Source organism: Poecile atricapillus, chromosome 9 (assembly GCF_030490865.1).
Source record: "Poecile atricapillus isolate bPoeAtr1 chromosome 9, bPoeAtr1.hap1, whole genome shotgun sequence".
Classification (NCBI taxonomy): Eukaryota; Metazoa; Chordata; class Aves; order Passeriformes; family Paridae; genus Poecile; species Poecile atricapillus.
Window position 1 is genome coordinate 10,101,383 of NC_081257.1, and position 16,188 is coordinate 10,117,570.

The window sequence follows — 16,188 nt, forward strand, 5'->3', positions numbered from 1 at the left end:
TGGTAAAACATCCTGTGGGAAAAGCGAGGCCGCAGGCACCGGCTGAAGGGTCCCCCTGGGCTGGGGGGACAGCGGGGGCCGCTCTGTACAGCAGGCTCTCCTCGCCCAACGCAACAGCTAGCCCTAAAAACTAGGCTTAGAAAGAGGGGGGGGATAGAGGCAGTGGGCAGCACCCCCTGCCCACCCTCCTGCCTGAGCTGCCCTTCAGGATGGGGGCAGCAAGGCGGGGTGGGGTGCAGACCCTCCCCCCCAAAGGCACACGGTTGGGGGGTGGGCTGGCCACAGAGGATGCCACCACCATGTAGCACTTGATGCTTTTAAATAGTTTGGTAAAAAGGTTTCTTTAAAAAGTAACCTGTGCCCAACCGGTGTGGTGTGGTTTTTTTTGCATGGTTTTGGGTTTGGTTTTGTTGGTTTTTTTCTTTTTTTTTTTCCTTTTTTTCTTTCTTCTTTCTTTTCTGGTTTACTAAAAGGAATGTCATCGGTCGTGTTTGTGGCTGGGTGGGCACCCCTGAGGGGACCCTGTGCCCCCCGTGCCAGCAACACTTGCAATGTAAACAGTGAGAGCCCCAGGGCTCGGAGTGAATGAAATGGGGGCTGGAATGGTTTGGGGGGTACAAACCAAGATTAAAACCTTGACTTCCCTGGAAGGGCAATGCCGGCGAGGAGGACAATGGTGGGGGGCAAACACGTGGGGCAGGGGGTACATGGGCCCTGCCACCGTGCTGGCACTCAAAAAGTCTCTTTATGTGGTGGGCGGAGGAATGAATCCGAAGAGAAGCGGGAGTGGGAGATGGCGTGGTCCTTCCTTTGCAGCTCCTAGGAGAGAAAGGGCGTGAGCAGGAGAGGGTCTGGGGACGGGGCAGCCTGCAGATGGCAGGCTGTGCCCATCCCATGCCCGGAGGATGGTCCATGATCACCCCATTTGAGGAGCCACCACTGAGACCACCACCCACCTGGGCAGCGCTGCCCTCAGAAGAGACCACAATCCTTCAGGTTGTTTTTGATGATGACGTCGGTGACGGCGTCAAAGACAAACTGCACGTTCTTGGTGTCCGTGGCACAGGTGAAGTGGGTGTAAATCTCCTTGGTGTCCTTCCGCTTGTTCAGGTCCTCAAACTTGCTCTGGATGTAGCTGGCTGCCTCATCATACTTGTTGGCTCCTGGGGAAGAAGAGACACTGGGCTGCTCCACAGTTGCCACCAGCCACCGAAGGGTTTGGGCTTGGCTTGGCCCCCCACAGCCACTGTCCTGATGCCAAACTGAGGCTCTGGAGGCAGAATGAGCCTCAGATAACCCCTCTCAGGGCAGCTGCCCGTTGTGTTGCGTCCCCCCACATCTTCTCCCATCTCCTGGGGCACCCCAAACACCACCACACCCCACTTGCTGCCCTATTCACTGCTCCTCAAGCACAGGGGAGCCCAAATCTCTGTCCCTAGCACCTCCTGCTACCCTGCCTGGGGCAAGGCACTGCCCACTGCCCCTGCCAGGAGGGCAGGGGCCACCGAGGGTCCCGGTGGTACCTGTGTACTCAGGGAAACAGATGGTGAGGGAGCTGTGCACGATCTTCTCCTCAAAGAGGTCCTTCTTGTTGAGGAAGAGGATGATGGACGTGTCTGTGAACCACTTGTTATTGCAGATGCTGTCAAACAGCTTCATGCTCTCATGCATCCGGTTCTGGCAGGGAAGATAGCAGCATGAGCTGGGCAGAGACCCCCCAGGCAGCACCCACCCCACTGCTCCCTAAACTGCCACCCCCCATGCCCCTGCCTGCCTGGCCCAGCAAGGCTTGGGTCATACTGGCCAGGGCATTGGTGGCCACCCCAGCCCCCCACATAGGGGATGGCTCATGACACTGGTTCCATCCCCACGACTCACCATCTCCTCATCTTCAGCCAGCACCAGGTCATAGGCACTCAGGGCCACACAGAAAATGATGGCTGTCACCCCCTCGAAGCAGTGGATCCACTTCTTCCGTTCTGAGCGCTGGCCACCCACATCGAACATCCTGCAGCGGGGGGGTGACGTGGGGGTGGGCAGCAGCTCCCAGCCCCACTGCCCTCAGCCCATGCCCTGCCTCAGTGTCCCCAGCTGCGTGGAGCAAGAGTAGCACTGGTGTGGGCAGAGCACGGTGGTTCTGCCCCAGGGATTTTGCCAGTACTGAGAGTCTTCCCCAGCTCCTGCTGCCAGGACAGTGTCCAGGCTCATTTCCTAGCCAAAGCCAAATCCCTGACGTGAGCTGGGGCATGATCAGGCCACCTTTCCCAGGGGGTGTCAGTGTCATGTTCCCCGGAGACCTGCTCCAGAGCAGGTACAGCAGGGGTTTGTCAGATACGTTGGACCAAGGCAGCCAAGTCACTGTGGGCTCAGCAGGATTGTGGCCGCAGCAGGGCTCAGGGATGATCCCAATGCACCATGTGCCTCTCCCACCACAGGCAGCAGAGGATGCCCTGCCTCCATGGAGAACAGCCCAGAAGTAACATTCCACATCCACTGCCATGCCCACTGCCAACTGCTTGGCTGGCAGGAAGGCTTCCCCACTGGGACACACTGTGTTCACCCAAGACCACCCCCACTGCCACCTCCAAAGCGCTGCCCTGGCAATGCACAACCAAGTGTTTCCATTCCACAAGGGTGGCATCGTGGTCCCTAGAAGCCCCCTGCATTCAGAGAGGATCCCAGCAGATCTTTCTAACATCAGCTCTGTTGCCATGGGACTAAATCCTCCGGGGATGTGCACAATGGCAGCTTTTTGCCTCCGAAATTGGAGCCCTGATGATTTCCCATGGGTTTTCAGTGGAAAGCAACCATGGGGGGCCAGCAGGTAGCGCTACTACTGCCTGACCCTGAGAGCCCAGCTCCTGCCCAGTGCCCTTCCTGCAGTGGAAGCAGCGTCACAGCAGCAGGAGGAGGGATGCCTTCCCCCTCCCCTCCTCACCAGAGCCTGGATCCGCCCCCAGGCTGAGCTCTGTGAAGTGTTTTTGAGGCTGTTCCAGCTATTTCAGTGGTTTCCGCTCTCTGAGGCAGCAGTTCCCGCCATGAGCAAACCAGGAGGTGGGGGGGAACTGAGTGCATGCAGTGTGCACCCATGGTCCATCCCAGCAGGGGGAGGAAGGGTTTTTTTGCTTTCAAAAAGCCAAAAGGGAAAGAGGTCAGACATACTTGAAGTGCAGGTCCTTAAAGGTGAAGTGAGTCTCCACGATGCCCGTGGTCTTCACCCTGGTGCGCAGCACATCCTGCTGGGTGGGGATGTAGTCGGCACGGGCTATCCTCTCCAGGTCGTTCAGGTAGCTGGGGACAAAGAGGAATGGTGCTGTGGGAGCTGGGCCGTGGGGCATGACCCACCCAGATCCTGTGGGACATCCCCACACTGGCCCAGAGTCCCCTGTCTATCCGGCACTGCTCAGTTGGGGAGGGCAGTGCCAAGCTGGGATGCACAGCAGAGGTCCCATGTGCATCCTAGGGTCACCCCATGTCCCTGCCAGACACGGTGGCCAGGGTGATATGGGACACACAGGACCAAGGGATTCTGGGCAGTGTGCTGGCACTGGAGCCAGGTAGAGGATGCAGCCGGGGCTGGGGGGCTCACCCCGTTTCCCTCGGCTGTTTGCACAGGGGGGAAATGGCAAGAGGAAAATATTCAGTGCTATGGCAACCAGCCACAGTGCCGGCGGAAACAATCGATGGCGCCACGCCATTTATAGTCAAAAACACAAAGGGACGGCGTCCTGGGAGGAAACGGGAGGTGGGAGAGACAGGGAGCAGCGCCCTGAGCCCCCCGGGGGGCATCGCCTGCCCTGATGCCCAGAGGGTCCTGGCAGAGGTGGTGGCCGAGTCCCCAGTGTGCAGCACCCACCGGGACTGATGAGGGCTGCCAGGGGGATCAAGGCAGGTTTTGATTTCTCCAGCTCACATTGCTTTAATTGGGTTACTACAAACGGGCTCCTTTAAGCAAATTAGGCTTGTCTTAATTAAGGCATTTGTGGCCCTGTAATCTGGTGAAAGCCAGATTACAGCCTGCGAGGCCATGGGGATCCTTGGCTCTGACTGCAGCACAGCCACTCGCCAGTTCCTGGGAAAGCCTGCAGTGTGTCAGGGCAAGGCCAGAGCTGGAGGTGCCCCAGCAGCCTGCTGTGGGTGTGAGGGTGGGGGACCTGCACATTACTGCCACACAGCAGTTCAAAAACAGCCGGAAACACACATGGCCTCTGGCTGACAAAAAACAGGAAACACCACAGCAGGGCCCTGTGCAGCACCACCGGCTCTTGGACATTGCATCAAGCCCCGGGGTGCTGGTAAGCACCACCCTGGCACCCCAAACTCCTGGAACCCAAAGAGGCAGAGGAAGAACAGGATGGGGACTGCTGTGCTGCAGAGGGCTGGGGCACAGGTGCGCCGTGTGCTGTGCACAGCACAGGGTTCCTCATTCCCAGGCTGATCTGTTCCAGCAGCACCATGGGCATATCATCCCTGTGAGATGGGCAAGGGATCTTGGGGCCAATCTCCACAGGGCTGGAAAAAGGCTGGAGCGACAGCTTGAAGGTGCTCCTAATTAATGGCTGTCCAACCCCCCACCATGTGCTAAACACTCCAGAATGGCACTGACAGCGACAGGCACTTGGCAGGCACTGTGCAGATAGACCTGCTCCAAGTGTGTGTGCAAGCTCCCCGGCACCTGCTGGGTGTCCTGTGCTCCCAAACCAGCACCCACAGCCAGGGAAATGCCAGTGCTGGCTGGGGAGTGATGGGGCTGAGCAGACAAGGGCTGGGGAAGGCGGGTGTGTGTCTGTCAGGAGGAAGTGAAAGCTGTGGGTGCTGGGGGAAAGAGCTGACAGGAGCTTCTCCAGGTTTGGTGCTTGCCAGGAGCTTTCCTGTAGTCTCTTCCCCACGGTGACCTCGGTGCAAAAGAGAGACCTGACATTGCCATGCAGGAGGGGACAGCTGGGGAAACCACTTGCCCTGGGATGGCAGTGAGTCCCAAGTGTGCAGGATCCCGGGTGAGGCCAGGCTTAGTGGGGTGTTCCTGGCACACCATGAGCTCCCCCCACACTGCTTTACCATAAGGGCTCTGGGTGGAGAGGGTAGGAGGGCACTGTGCGAGCTGAACACAGACTCAGCTGTGTTGCTGTCTCTAGCAACGGTACATTAGGCAGATTAATTTTATTTATTAATCTCTTTAAGGATAAACCCAACCAGCTGCAGCAATTTATCTACCTAAACACCAATTTGCTGGGTAATGCACAAGTGTAATGCCAAGTCTTTCTGTATAAAAATAGTTAAAAGAAAAAGAAAAGCCTCTTGAGCATCCTACTCATCCTCTTCAGACCTAAGCATCCCCAGGGCTTTCCTTGGGAATTTTTCCTGAAGACCCATGAAGGGTAATGAGGATGGGCAGGACCCTGGCTGTGCTCATGAGTCGGGAGCCAGTGGAAAGCATCTCCTAGGGAAGGGTAGTGGGGACAGAGCAGTGGAAGGAGGGGGATGCCCCAGTGCCCCCCCTTCCAGGGTACACAGCACTCCGCCAGAGAAGGAAACCGCTTTCGAAACATCCGCCTTCCCAGTTCCACTCCGGCTGAGCCCCAGCACCATGCGGGAAGTGGCAGCACCAGCTCTTAAACCTTGTGACGGTGAACAGCAGTCCACGGGGGGTTTTATGCTGCTTGATAAAAGCACAGTGGCTCACAAGCCTGAGCTGAGCTGGGGCAGAGGAGGGGCTACTCACTAGGCAGCAGAGTCATTCAGCTGGTACTCTCGGGAGCGGTTGAAGCAAGCCTGGACCCCATTGTCAGCCCACAGTCTCCGAATGACGTTGGCCAAGTCCTCCGGCATGATGCCCTGCTCCTCAGCAGTGGAGGAGAGTGCAAACAGCTGCCGAGCATCATCCTGCAGGGAAAAAACAGCTTGAGCACTGGCACAGACTTATCAAAGCTCACTCTGCCCCAAAGGGCCTGATGGGTGCACCCACAGGTGCACCAACAGCAGGGCTTGGGCTGAGCCACCTTTAATCCTAGTTCAGTTTTAGGCACATCTGTTTTGGCCACCAGGAACCCCCATCCCTGCCAGGCACAGTGGAAGCAGGAGGGCACTCACCGCTCTAGAGGAGTCTCCAAAGTCAATCTGCAGGTTCCCCATCGCCTTGATGATCGCCATAATGGACTGGATGGTGTTGCTGTAGACCACAGCTTTGTACTGCCGGCACTCCTCCTCTGAGTAACCATCCTCATGGATGATCCTGGGGCAGGGAAGAGACACAGGCAAGGTCAGCCCTTTGTGGGGTACCCCAGGATGCTGCTCCCCACCCATGCTCTGTGGCAACACCAATGGAGAGCTTTCCCTATCAGCCACTAGTTTTGTAGCCTGTGGCCAAGGCCTGAGCAGTGGCAGCCACAGTGACAGTGCAGGGACCACTCACTTCATCTGTTTGACGATGGTGCTCTTCCCAGACTCGCCAGCACCTGTGGAGAAATGAGAAAGGATGAGGTCCTGTCCAAAGCCAGGAACCTCTACCCTATTGGGACACCCCCCAGCACAGGGAAGGAATGCAGCAGGTGCTTCAGCCATTGGAGAAGCAGCATTAGACAGAGCACATGACTGTATGTGCACTGGAAATGTGAGGACCAAGAAAGAGGCAACATAAGAAGAGCCTGGGGGGGTCCTCGCAATATTTCCCAAGGGAAGAAATGACACCTGCTCTGGGCCAGGAAAATGGCATCAACACACTAACATTTTCCCCACAGTCCTAGCATGCCACAGCTGACTGGCAATCCTGGTTTTGGCTGAACCTGGGGACTCTCTGTGATAAGGGGGCTGAGCTCTGCCCATCACCTGCCTTCCCATCTCCAGGCAGAACATGAGATGCCTCATCCCACATCCCCTGTGTGCTGGAGAACAATGGAGCACCAGCCCCATTGCATATCCACAGCTGGAGGCAGCAGCGGCCAGCATGCAGGGATGCTTGTGCCACAAGGTGCAGGCAGGGAACTCGAGAATAAATTGCCACCTCCACCAGCCAGCTCAAGCGATCCCAGTGGGCTGAGCCACCCCCGGTTTGGTTCTTAAATAGTGCTCATTTCCCAGCCTGCCAGGTCCTGTGCCCCAGCCTGCTGCGGAGGCGGCTGCCAGCAGGGAAAGCTGATGGCTTTTGGGGTCGCTTTGTTTTTCAGCATCCAAATGTAGGGCTCCATAAGTTCAGCGAGACAGCCAGGGTGCCTAAGGTTCTCCTTTCCCCACCCTGTCCCCCCTAGGGACATCACCCCACGCAGGCGATGTGCAGCTCAGCCCAGCCCTCCCTCCACAGACTGGGAGCAGGGAAGAAACAAAGTCACCCTGGCTGCAAGAAAGGGGAAGCCGAAAGGGGAAGCTGAAAGAAAGGGGTATGTCCCTTGTCCCCTCTCTGTGCAGGGAGTGTCACGAGATGGATGAGTGCCTGGCTCATCTTGCCCCAGGACCCCCAGCAGGATGAGGCCCCTTTGACTGGGGACCAGAGTGGTCCCTGCCTCCGGGTGCAAATCACCCAAGCCAAGTCCATCCCCGAGTTCTCTCACAGACCTTTTTGCAGGTCCCCCAAGTGCTGCCCTTGACCGTGGAGCTGCCCTTATAGGGGGTACCAAGTAGGCCTGTGCCAGCATGGCTGCAGAGGAGGCAGAGATTACAGAGGAGGTTAAAAAAAAATAGGGAAAAAAAAGCGCAGATTATGCTAAAATTAACAGAGAAAAACAGGGCCCATCGTGCCAAGCTGAGACATGGTGGCAGGGAACAAACTCCTTCTATGCATGTCCCCAGCCTGAACACCATCCAGGTGACAGGCATGGACCCGCAGGGACATCACTGTGGGCAGTGCTCAGGGCATGGAGCATACTGAGGCTATAGAGACCCTGTATATACCACTCGATCTCCCTGCTCCATGGTTCCCATGCCATATGTGCCAAGGGAGGGGCTCTGCTCAGCTCAGAGGTCACTGTTGAGCACAGCAGGGACTCTGTGGCACTGCTGACCCATCCTTCCCCAGCACCCTCAGGATGCTGACGCGGCACCCAGCACAGCCTGGCCAGCGCTCGTGGTCAGTGCTGGCAACTCCTGCCTGGAGCTGGGAGCAGGGGGGAAGGACTCAGCGCAGCCTTTCATTTTTTTCCATTAAATACCTCTGGTTTCTAACACCATCCCGTACCGCTGGGTCCGGTGGCCAGAGCCAGCAGCATTCACCCAATCCTTTTTCACTGAGGCATGTGGCAAGCGAGAGCTCAGCTTATCAGCATGTCTTGAGGTGATGTGCCAGACAGCCGTCCTCAGCTCCTCCTCTCTCTGACCCTGTCTGACATTTTCTCCCTGCCAGGAGGGAACAACCCTGCTGGGGCCTCCTGCCTTCTCCCGGCAGGGTGACAGTCACAGGGTGACCATCACCGAGGCTGGCTATTTCCTTGCAAACTTCCTCCACATCTCCCAGCATCTTCCCTGCTCCCTGGGGAAAGCAGCCATGCTCCATGTCAGCACCCTGCCCAGCACAAGAGATTGTACACTTATAGTGAGCAGGAATTTGGATCTGAATTAACAACACCCCTCCCCACATGGGGACCTCCCCCAGCCCCTTCATGCAGTGGAGGGAAAGGGTTTCCAATTCCCGGAAAACCCCAGCTGCTGCCCATTCAGCCCCAAAACAATTCCTGGGCTGGATGCCAACCGCCAGCTTCCACCCTCCAGCCCAGCCCAGGCAGGATGAGGCAGTGTCAGAGAAGCTCTGGACTCCTGTGCAGGCATCGGGGAGGGGGGGATGATGGAGGGGATGGAGACCTCCCCCACTACCATGGGCTGACCCCACGGCTGTGCTTCCTCCAGCCCTGCCTCTCTGCAGGCAGTGCTTGTTCCCAGGGCAGCGCCTGGCAAAAACAGGAGGAGAGCTCTCTCTCAGGCTCATTTCCTCCTTTGTTTGTTAAAAATAATCTTCAAAAATTTAAAATAAGCAAGCAGCTGCCTGGCTCCAGAACTCCCTGCTAATCCACTGGCAAAAATTTTATTGAGCCAACATATATATTTTGCAGCCCATGATTTATGATGCTTTCTGGGCAGCAGATATTTAGTGCAATATATGCACATAGTTCTGGGCAGCACATATGTAATTCCTGTATTTTAGGAGCTGGCCACAGGTTTCAGGATCCACCTCACTCCACATCACCGACAGGGGATTTTCCATTTTTCCACACAGCACCATCCTTTCAAATATTCAGGCATAGATGGAAGCAATGCATAGCTGGAAAATTCTCATTATGGGGGAAAAGCTGGAATTCAATCCACCAGCAGGTCCAGAGCCATCCCCATCCCCAGCACCCAGAAGCCATCCCCTCCTGCTGTCCCAGCAAGCTTTCCCAGACTGGCAAACGGCAGCTATTATCTGAACATGGATTTACAGCTGGGTTTTAGTTCTGGATGAACCCGCCAATCCCCTTCCCTGCAGTACAGACGGACGGCAGGACAGATGGACGGCTGTAGAGCCCACCCCCCTTGGCACCTGTGGGGTCCCCACCATCAAATAGGACAGACAAAGGGGTGTGTTAAAAGCAGAGTTACCCTAAAGATTCAAAAATTAATAACAAAAAGAGATTCCCCTCGACATTTTCCTTCCTACCCAAAATAGATGGAAAATTGCTGTAAAAATAATCACATTTTTTTAAAACCCCACAGTGACACAGGGCGTTTTTCCCAAGGGCCATCCCATTCCAGCACAGGGCTGGCTGCTTCCCAGAAGGAGCCGTGCACTGTTGGCTGGTGGAATGCCACGTCCTCAGGCAGGACCTCAAAAAATTGGGGGGTGCAGACCCCTTGTCCAAGGCAGCTGACAGAGATGCAAAAAAAATAAATAAAATAGAAATAAATTGGCAGCACAAAGGATGCTCAGGGCACACACGGAGGAGGTGGGCTAGGGATGGTTTCCCAAGGGGAGCACAGAAAATGCACCCCCAGTGCCAACAAGGACCGCTGGTGTTCACATGCTGGACAAAACTATCCTTGTGCTGGGCTTTTTCCAGGAATCCTGAAACTTTGCTGCTCTGTTTCTGCCCCTGCCATGACTAGAGCGGTCCCTCTCCCTCCGTACTGCTGCTGCCATGTGCCCCCAGGCCTGGGTGCCATTATCCTGCCCTGACAGGATGGGGCCTCACTCTCTGGTACCGCCTGGATGCTGCCGACAGCCAAATCCCCCCAGTTGGGTTTTCCACCAGCGGGATGGAGAATTACTCAGCTCCCCCAGCTCCGGTGATTCAAGCAGTCTCCGGGCCGGAAACCCACACTCCGGCCTGGAACAGGAAACCTGATGGCTGCGGAAAGGCCAGGCCAGCCCTGGCAACAGCAACAGCGCTTGGGGACACTGTGATCCCGACCCTGGGTAGGCTCAGACCATGGGACACCTTCTTCCACACAGCTACATAGATGTATAGGTGAAGCAATAAATATAGATATAGATGTGCTTTTTGATACATATAAATCAATGTATATATCACTCCATGCAAAAAAGTAAGATGTGTGTATATACACACACACACAGACACAAAAGTTAAAATATAAAATGCATTTCTAATGTACATCTGTAAAAATATATGTTAAAGATATACACATAAGTCTGCTGCTTCCCCTGGGCAAAGCCTAAGTGCTCATCTTGGAGCAGACCACAGCTGCCGGCGCCCAGGACATCACCAGTGGGGGCATTGTAGTAACCCATCCCATCCCAACCTATCCCAAGCCCATACACCAGCTCCAGGGGGTTGGATGTCAGATTCCTCTGGATCTAACAGCACTGAGTTCTTCCCTGGTCCCCCCACTGTGACACCTCCTAGCCCATTGCAAAAAACAGCACTGGGGCTCCCAGTGTCCCCACTGAAGGGAGGACCCAGCCCCTCCAACAGCCGGGACTGATGAAGGAGTGGGGATAGAAACAACCCCTAAGACAGGACAAAGCACAGGAAAGCAGGCAGCTCACACAAAACCCAGGGCACTGCTGGGGCCACGCAACCTCTGAAAGTCACAGCTGGTCCCTCCCTTCCTCTATTTTTATGCAAGCCCAAAAAAAAAAAAAAAAAGCTGCTTTGGAGCCCTACCCAGCACTGTCTGTCCCAGGCAGGATCTGGTACAGGCAGCTCCTGTGTGATGTACCCTGGTGCCACCACGCCAGCAAGGGCAGTGTCCTCAACCCAGGGTCTGCACTTAGAGCAAACCCCTGAGGATTAACATCATTAACACATCAGTGCTTTCTCCACCTCTAACACAGCTGAGAAATCCTTTACTTTCCTAATCCTCCAAAGATAACGAATAAGGGGCTTTGAGCACAGCAATGGCTAGCCACTGCTAACTCTGCATCCCTCTGGAGCATCCCAGCTCCCACAGGCAAGGAGGTGGGTTGGCCAGAACACTGCTGCCCAGCAGAAACAGCCAGTGACGGCAGGGCTTTCTGTTCTAACAATGGCGAGGAGCCGACAGTGGCACCAGGAGGTGTTGGAAGTATGAGGCAGATGCTCCAGGTGCTTTCAGCTGTCAGTGATGGCTCCTGGCCTTTCCCAGCACCAAAACTGTGGGAGACCACTGGTTTCCAGTGGCAGGGAGGGAGACATTCTTTATTTGGGGTGAATTGCTTTGCCTGGGGGATATTGCTTCATCTGGGTCTTTTCCCCATCAGAGACTGGAGCTTTGAACTATCTGGCACACACTCATTTTGCCAGAGCAAACAGCAGAGGAAAACCTGCAGGCACCGAGAGGTGCCACAGCAGGATCAGTGCTGTGCCAACGCCTGCAGAGCTGGGGGGTCCCGCTGCCCACTCTGCACCGACAGTGTGTCCATTCCTCCCCAGCTCACCCACCACGGCAGAGGAAAGGCAGGAGGCAGCTCATGGCCACATACAGAGCACAGCACAGATGTGAGGCACCTGCAGCAGTCAGCCCCAAGCCTTCTCTGCTCCTACACTCCTGATGCCATCACCACGTGCCGAGGCTGGTGCCTTCCACACACGCCATGCCCTGCCCAGCTGCGGTGCCGCAACTCCAAAGCTTGGCTGTGGGACACCATGAGTTGCCACCAAAAAATCATGCCATGCCTGGAAGAGGCATCTCTTCATGCCATAGGTTGATGCAGCACAAAGGGTGAAGATGTTTTTCTGTTTAGTTTTTCCCTCCCTTTTGCTGGAGGAGGCAGGACGGCTGCAGCCCCCACAGAATACCCTGGAGCTCTGCCTTGCTTAGAGTGACGAGGAGCTGTGGTGCTCACCAAAAAGCATGTGAGGCCTCAGGTCTCCTCAAAGCTTCCCCTGACCATGGGGAAAAAATATAAGCCATATGAAGAGTGAGCAGTAGGGAGGTGGGAGCATCCCCCCAGCACTGCAGTCCCAGCTCACAGAGGGGACATGTCAGAAGCAGCAGCCCCCAGGGGGGTAGTGCTGGCCCCACCTGCCCAGCCACTCCCTGCCGGCTTGGGAGGATTTTCCGGCCATGGCTCAGCTCGGAAATGGGCAGCTCTAACTCAAGGCTCTAGCGCTATTGACACCTGAACAGCTGCAAGGGGAAGAAAAAACTTTTTTTAAAATGTACAACAAGAGCCATTTTGCTCTATTTTTGGCTATAGAAAGTAGCTGAGATGAGAAATGCCGCTCGTAAACACTGGCCCCAGCAGACGGGAGTGCGGACATCCTCTTCCTCCTCCTGCCTCCACTTCAGGACAGAGCAAGACAGGGGAAAGGGATGTCAGCCAGTCAGCCTACACCATAATCCTAGTCCCCAGCTGCTCCTCAGTGATGCTCAGCACCAACAGGATGGGCCCTCCCTACCTGGGCACCCAGAGCTGACAGCACCAGGGTGATACTGCCTGGATGGTCCTGGACAGTCCCAGGAGGCTCCTGAGGCTGGAGGTGCCAAACTCCCTTGGCCAGCTACATCCCCATTACTTCCCACCAGGCAGTGGACTGAGCTGAGCAGAGCTGGCAGCAAGGCCAGCACGGGAGCAGCTCATAGCAAAGAGTTACCACGTGCTTCTCCACCATCCCACAAATCCCATGGGGTTTCACTCCCCTCACTCTCCCCTCCACAGAAAAAAGAGGGGCAGTGAGTGTGCCCAACCATTGAGCCCCCAGATTGCACATATCCCCCCTCCCAATATCCCCACAATGGGTTTTGCTGCCGGCGCTGTGTATGCCAAGGCAAAAAAAAAAAAAAAAAAAATCAAAATAAAATAAAGTGAAAAGAAAACGCACTCTGATAAAGGAGCGTTTTGAAGCGTTAATTACGTATTTCTCAAGGCAGGCAGGGGTTGAGCAAATAAAGGCCTGCCGGATTTCAGCGTGACTTCCTGCTGCTGGCAGCTTCCTCTGCAGACAGCAGATGAGCCCAAAGACATTTTCTGTCAGCGATCCCTCTGTCCCGCTGCCCCACGGTGCCGTGGGAGCCTCGCACGCTCCCGCCTCGCACCTGGAGCGAGGCCCTCCCTGGGAATTTCGTCAAGGGAATAAAAAGCCCAACTGGGAGTCATTAAGAGAAATAATAAATTAAAATAACGAAGTGCTGCCTTGCCCGCAGGCACAGGGCAGGGCTGTGAACGCCCATGGGAGCATCACCAGGGTGCTTTGAAGAGCTCAAGTGGCCCGTTATCGGTACCAAAATCTAGTGTCCGTAAGGCAGAGAGCCCGCGGGCTGTGGGGGGCCCTGCCCACGGCAGGCAGTGGCCCCAGCCCCCCAAACCCCCACGGAGAGGGTAGGGTGATGGAGAGGTTCGGGCCTGTCCCAGTGCTCCAGTGGGGAAGGCACGGGGTAGTGAGTGCCTGTCAGCCCTGTTATCTCCATCACAGCCAGAGGCCAGGGTAAGAGGAGCCCAGGAATCCTGGGCAGGTGGGACAGGGTGTCTGAGCTTGCAGGACCTCTGCTGGGGGGGGAGCATCCAACAGGAGAATGGGGATGCCCCCACCTTTGTCCCAAAGGGATATGTCCAGACTGGACACTGACTGGCAGGGGGGACAGTACCATTGTGGGGTGCCAGCTACTTCTGGGGAGAACCCCACAGCCCAGGGTGAGGTGGCACCCACTCTTGAGGGGCACCCAAGGCTTATTGTAGGGCCAGCGCCCCATCCCCAGGGGGATCCCCAGGGGCTGACATCCTGCTCATAGCGGGCTGGGGTAAGAACCCCACTGTGGATGGGATCCCCAGGTCTGCTGCGGGTACAGGGCTCCACTCTTGTGGGGAAACCCTGAGAGTTGGGATGGGGTCAACACCCCACTCCTGGGTGGAATCATCGGGACCTCGGATGGGGTCAACATCCCAGTCCTGTGTGGAGAGACACTGGGAGCTGGGATGGGGTCAGCATCCCGTTCCTGAGCGGGGCGGAATCCGTGGGAGCTGGGATGAGACCAATAACCCCCTCCTGGAGGGAATCCCTGAGATCTCGGATTGGATCAACATCTCACTCCTGGGGGGGATGCCTGGGACCTCGGATGGGGTCAACACCCGACTCCTGGGGGGAAATCCCGAGGCCTGCTGCCCCACTCATGTGGGGGGAACCCGGAAGCCCGGGGCGGGGCAGGCCCCCGTTCCCGGGGACATGCCCGGGGCCCGAGATGGAGCCGACAGCCCACTGCGGGGAGAACCCGAAGCCTGGGCTGGGGCCAGCATCCCACTCATGGGGGATCCCCTGGGCGGGGCGGGGCACTCCCGACGCTGGTACCCAGGATCGCCCCGGGGCAGCGGGGGCCGGAGGCGGCGAGGCCGCCCGGTTCCGGCAGGGCTGGGCCGAGCCGGGCGAAGAAGCCAAGATGGGGGGCCCGGGGGTGGGGCCCGGGGGTCTTACCCAGCAGCAGCAGTTTCACCTCCCGCGCCGCCTTCTCGCCGTCCTCCCGCAGGTTCTTGTCGATCATGCGAGAGCGCTCGGCGGCCGCCTTGTCCTCGGCGCTCACAGTGCAGCCCATGGCGGCGGCGGCGGCGGCTGCTGCGCGCGCCCGCGGCTCTGCCGGCCCGGCCCGCCCCGACAGGCCCCGCCCCGCGCGCCCCGGGGGCGGGGCCAACGGGGCGGGGCAGTGGGGAGGGGCTGTGGGGCGGGGATGGGGGCGGGGCCTGTCGCTGGGGGCGCGCGGGCCCTCACGCGGCGGCGGCGGGTAACGGCGGGGGAGGGACGGGGGGACACACGGGCTGTGAGGGGCAGCAGGGAAAAGGGACACGCTATGTCCCGGGATAGAAATGTGGGTGGGACACGGTGTATCCCGGGACAGGCGGGCACCGGCCGCGGTGTGCCCCGGAACACACATGGGGCGGGAGATGGAGTCTGGGTGTTGCATTTTGGAGTCCTTTGGGTGCAGAGGAGTGGGTGCAGCCCTGAGAGCAGTGGTTTGGGTGATGCTGTGTTTCAGGGCTACCTTCTGTGCGGACACGGTGTCACAGGATGGTGGCTCTCACTCCTCAGTGTCCCGTGTCCCCTGCCGCTGGAGGAGGGAGCCCCTTGGCAGGTGCTGGGGGTGCCTGTGATGAGGGACTGGGCAGGGTGGGGCATCTCCAGATCTCTCCCAGGACAGCGGGTCCCTTAGGCACTTGCCCCACGCCCAACTCCCAGAGATGCTCCCTTAGAAACTAGACCCCCCCACACCCTTCCTGAGGAGGGGGCCAGGTGTGCCCACTGACCCACAGGCCTGGCCCATGCCCAGGTAGCCACCCTCCCTCCATGCTAGCCCCACAGCAGTGCCTCATGCCTGCCCAGGCCCTGCAGCCCCTCCACACACCGCCACTGCCACCAACTGAGCAGGATGAGGGCAGCCAGGGATGCTTTTAACTCAGAATTCCAGGGTAAGGGATACAGCATCTCCCGTGGGGTCTGCAGGCCTGTGCCCGTGGGCCTGGTGTGGTGGGAGCAGGGCTGTTCCCGTGGGAGCAGGCTGCCGTGCTAATAAGGCTTCGCTAACGAGCTGGCACTGAGCCCAGGCCTGGGGCCGGCGGAGGGGAGCGAGGGGCCAGGGCTGGGGGGGCTCACCCACACTGCGCGATGGACGAGGGCTGGGGGACTGGCTCTGAGGGGCAACCCACTGCCCTGGCACCAGGCACAAGATGCCCCAGTGCTGCTTCCCTGGAGCCCTTCCCCAGTCTCCAGGGCTGCTGCTGCCATGGCACTTACTGGGGTTCTTGCTCCCACATATCCCATTCCTCAGGAGTCCCACTTCCCAGGGCCTCGCTCCCACATGTGT

At 57.6% G+C, this 16,188-nt stretch overlaps 1 protein-coding gene across 1 annotated transcript; it reads right to left on the reverse strand.

Annotated features, from left to right (window-relative positions):
* Positions 1-336: 336 nt before the first annotated feature.
* Positions 337-14,997, reverse strand: GNAI2 (G protein subunit alpha i2). Its single transcript, XM_058844980.1, has 9 exons — positions 14,808-14,997; positions 6,413-6,455; positions 6,091-6,232; positions 5,723-5,883; positions 3,163-3,291; positions 1,879-2,008; positions 1,524-1,677; positions 957-1,163; positions 337-819 (listed from the first exon to the last, which is right to left on the reverse strand). The coding sequence occupies exons 1-8, from the start codon at positions 14,923-14,925 to the stop codon at positions 973-975; spliced, it is 1,068 nt and encodes a 355-aa protein (XP_058700963.1). The 5' UTR covers positions 14,926-14,997; the 3' UTR covers positions 337-819; positions 957-972.
* Between the last annotated feature and the right edge of the window lie 1,191 nt (positions 14,998-16,188).

What these genes read in the sequence shown, in the direction of transcription:
- GNAI2 (XM_058844980.1), bottom strand. Translation starts at nt 14,925, where the DNA reads ATGGGCTGCACTGTGAGCGCCGAGGACAAGGCGGCCGCCGAGCGCTCT. An exon ending in TTGGAGACTCCTCTAGAGCG is followed by an intron (nt 5,884 to 6,090) that starts GTGAGTGCCCTC and finishes TTTTCCCTGCAG; the next exon opens with GATGATGCTCGGCAGCTGTT. An exon ending in CTGTTTCCCTGAGTACACAG is followed by an intron (nt 1,164 to 1,523) that starts GTACCACCGGGA and finishes CTTCTTCCCCAG; the next exon opens with GAGCCAACAAGTATGATGAG.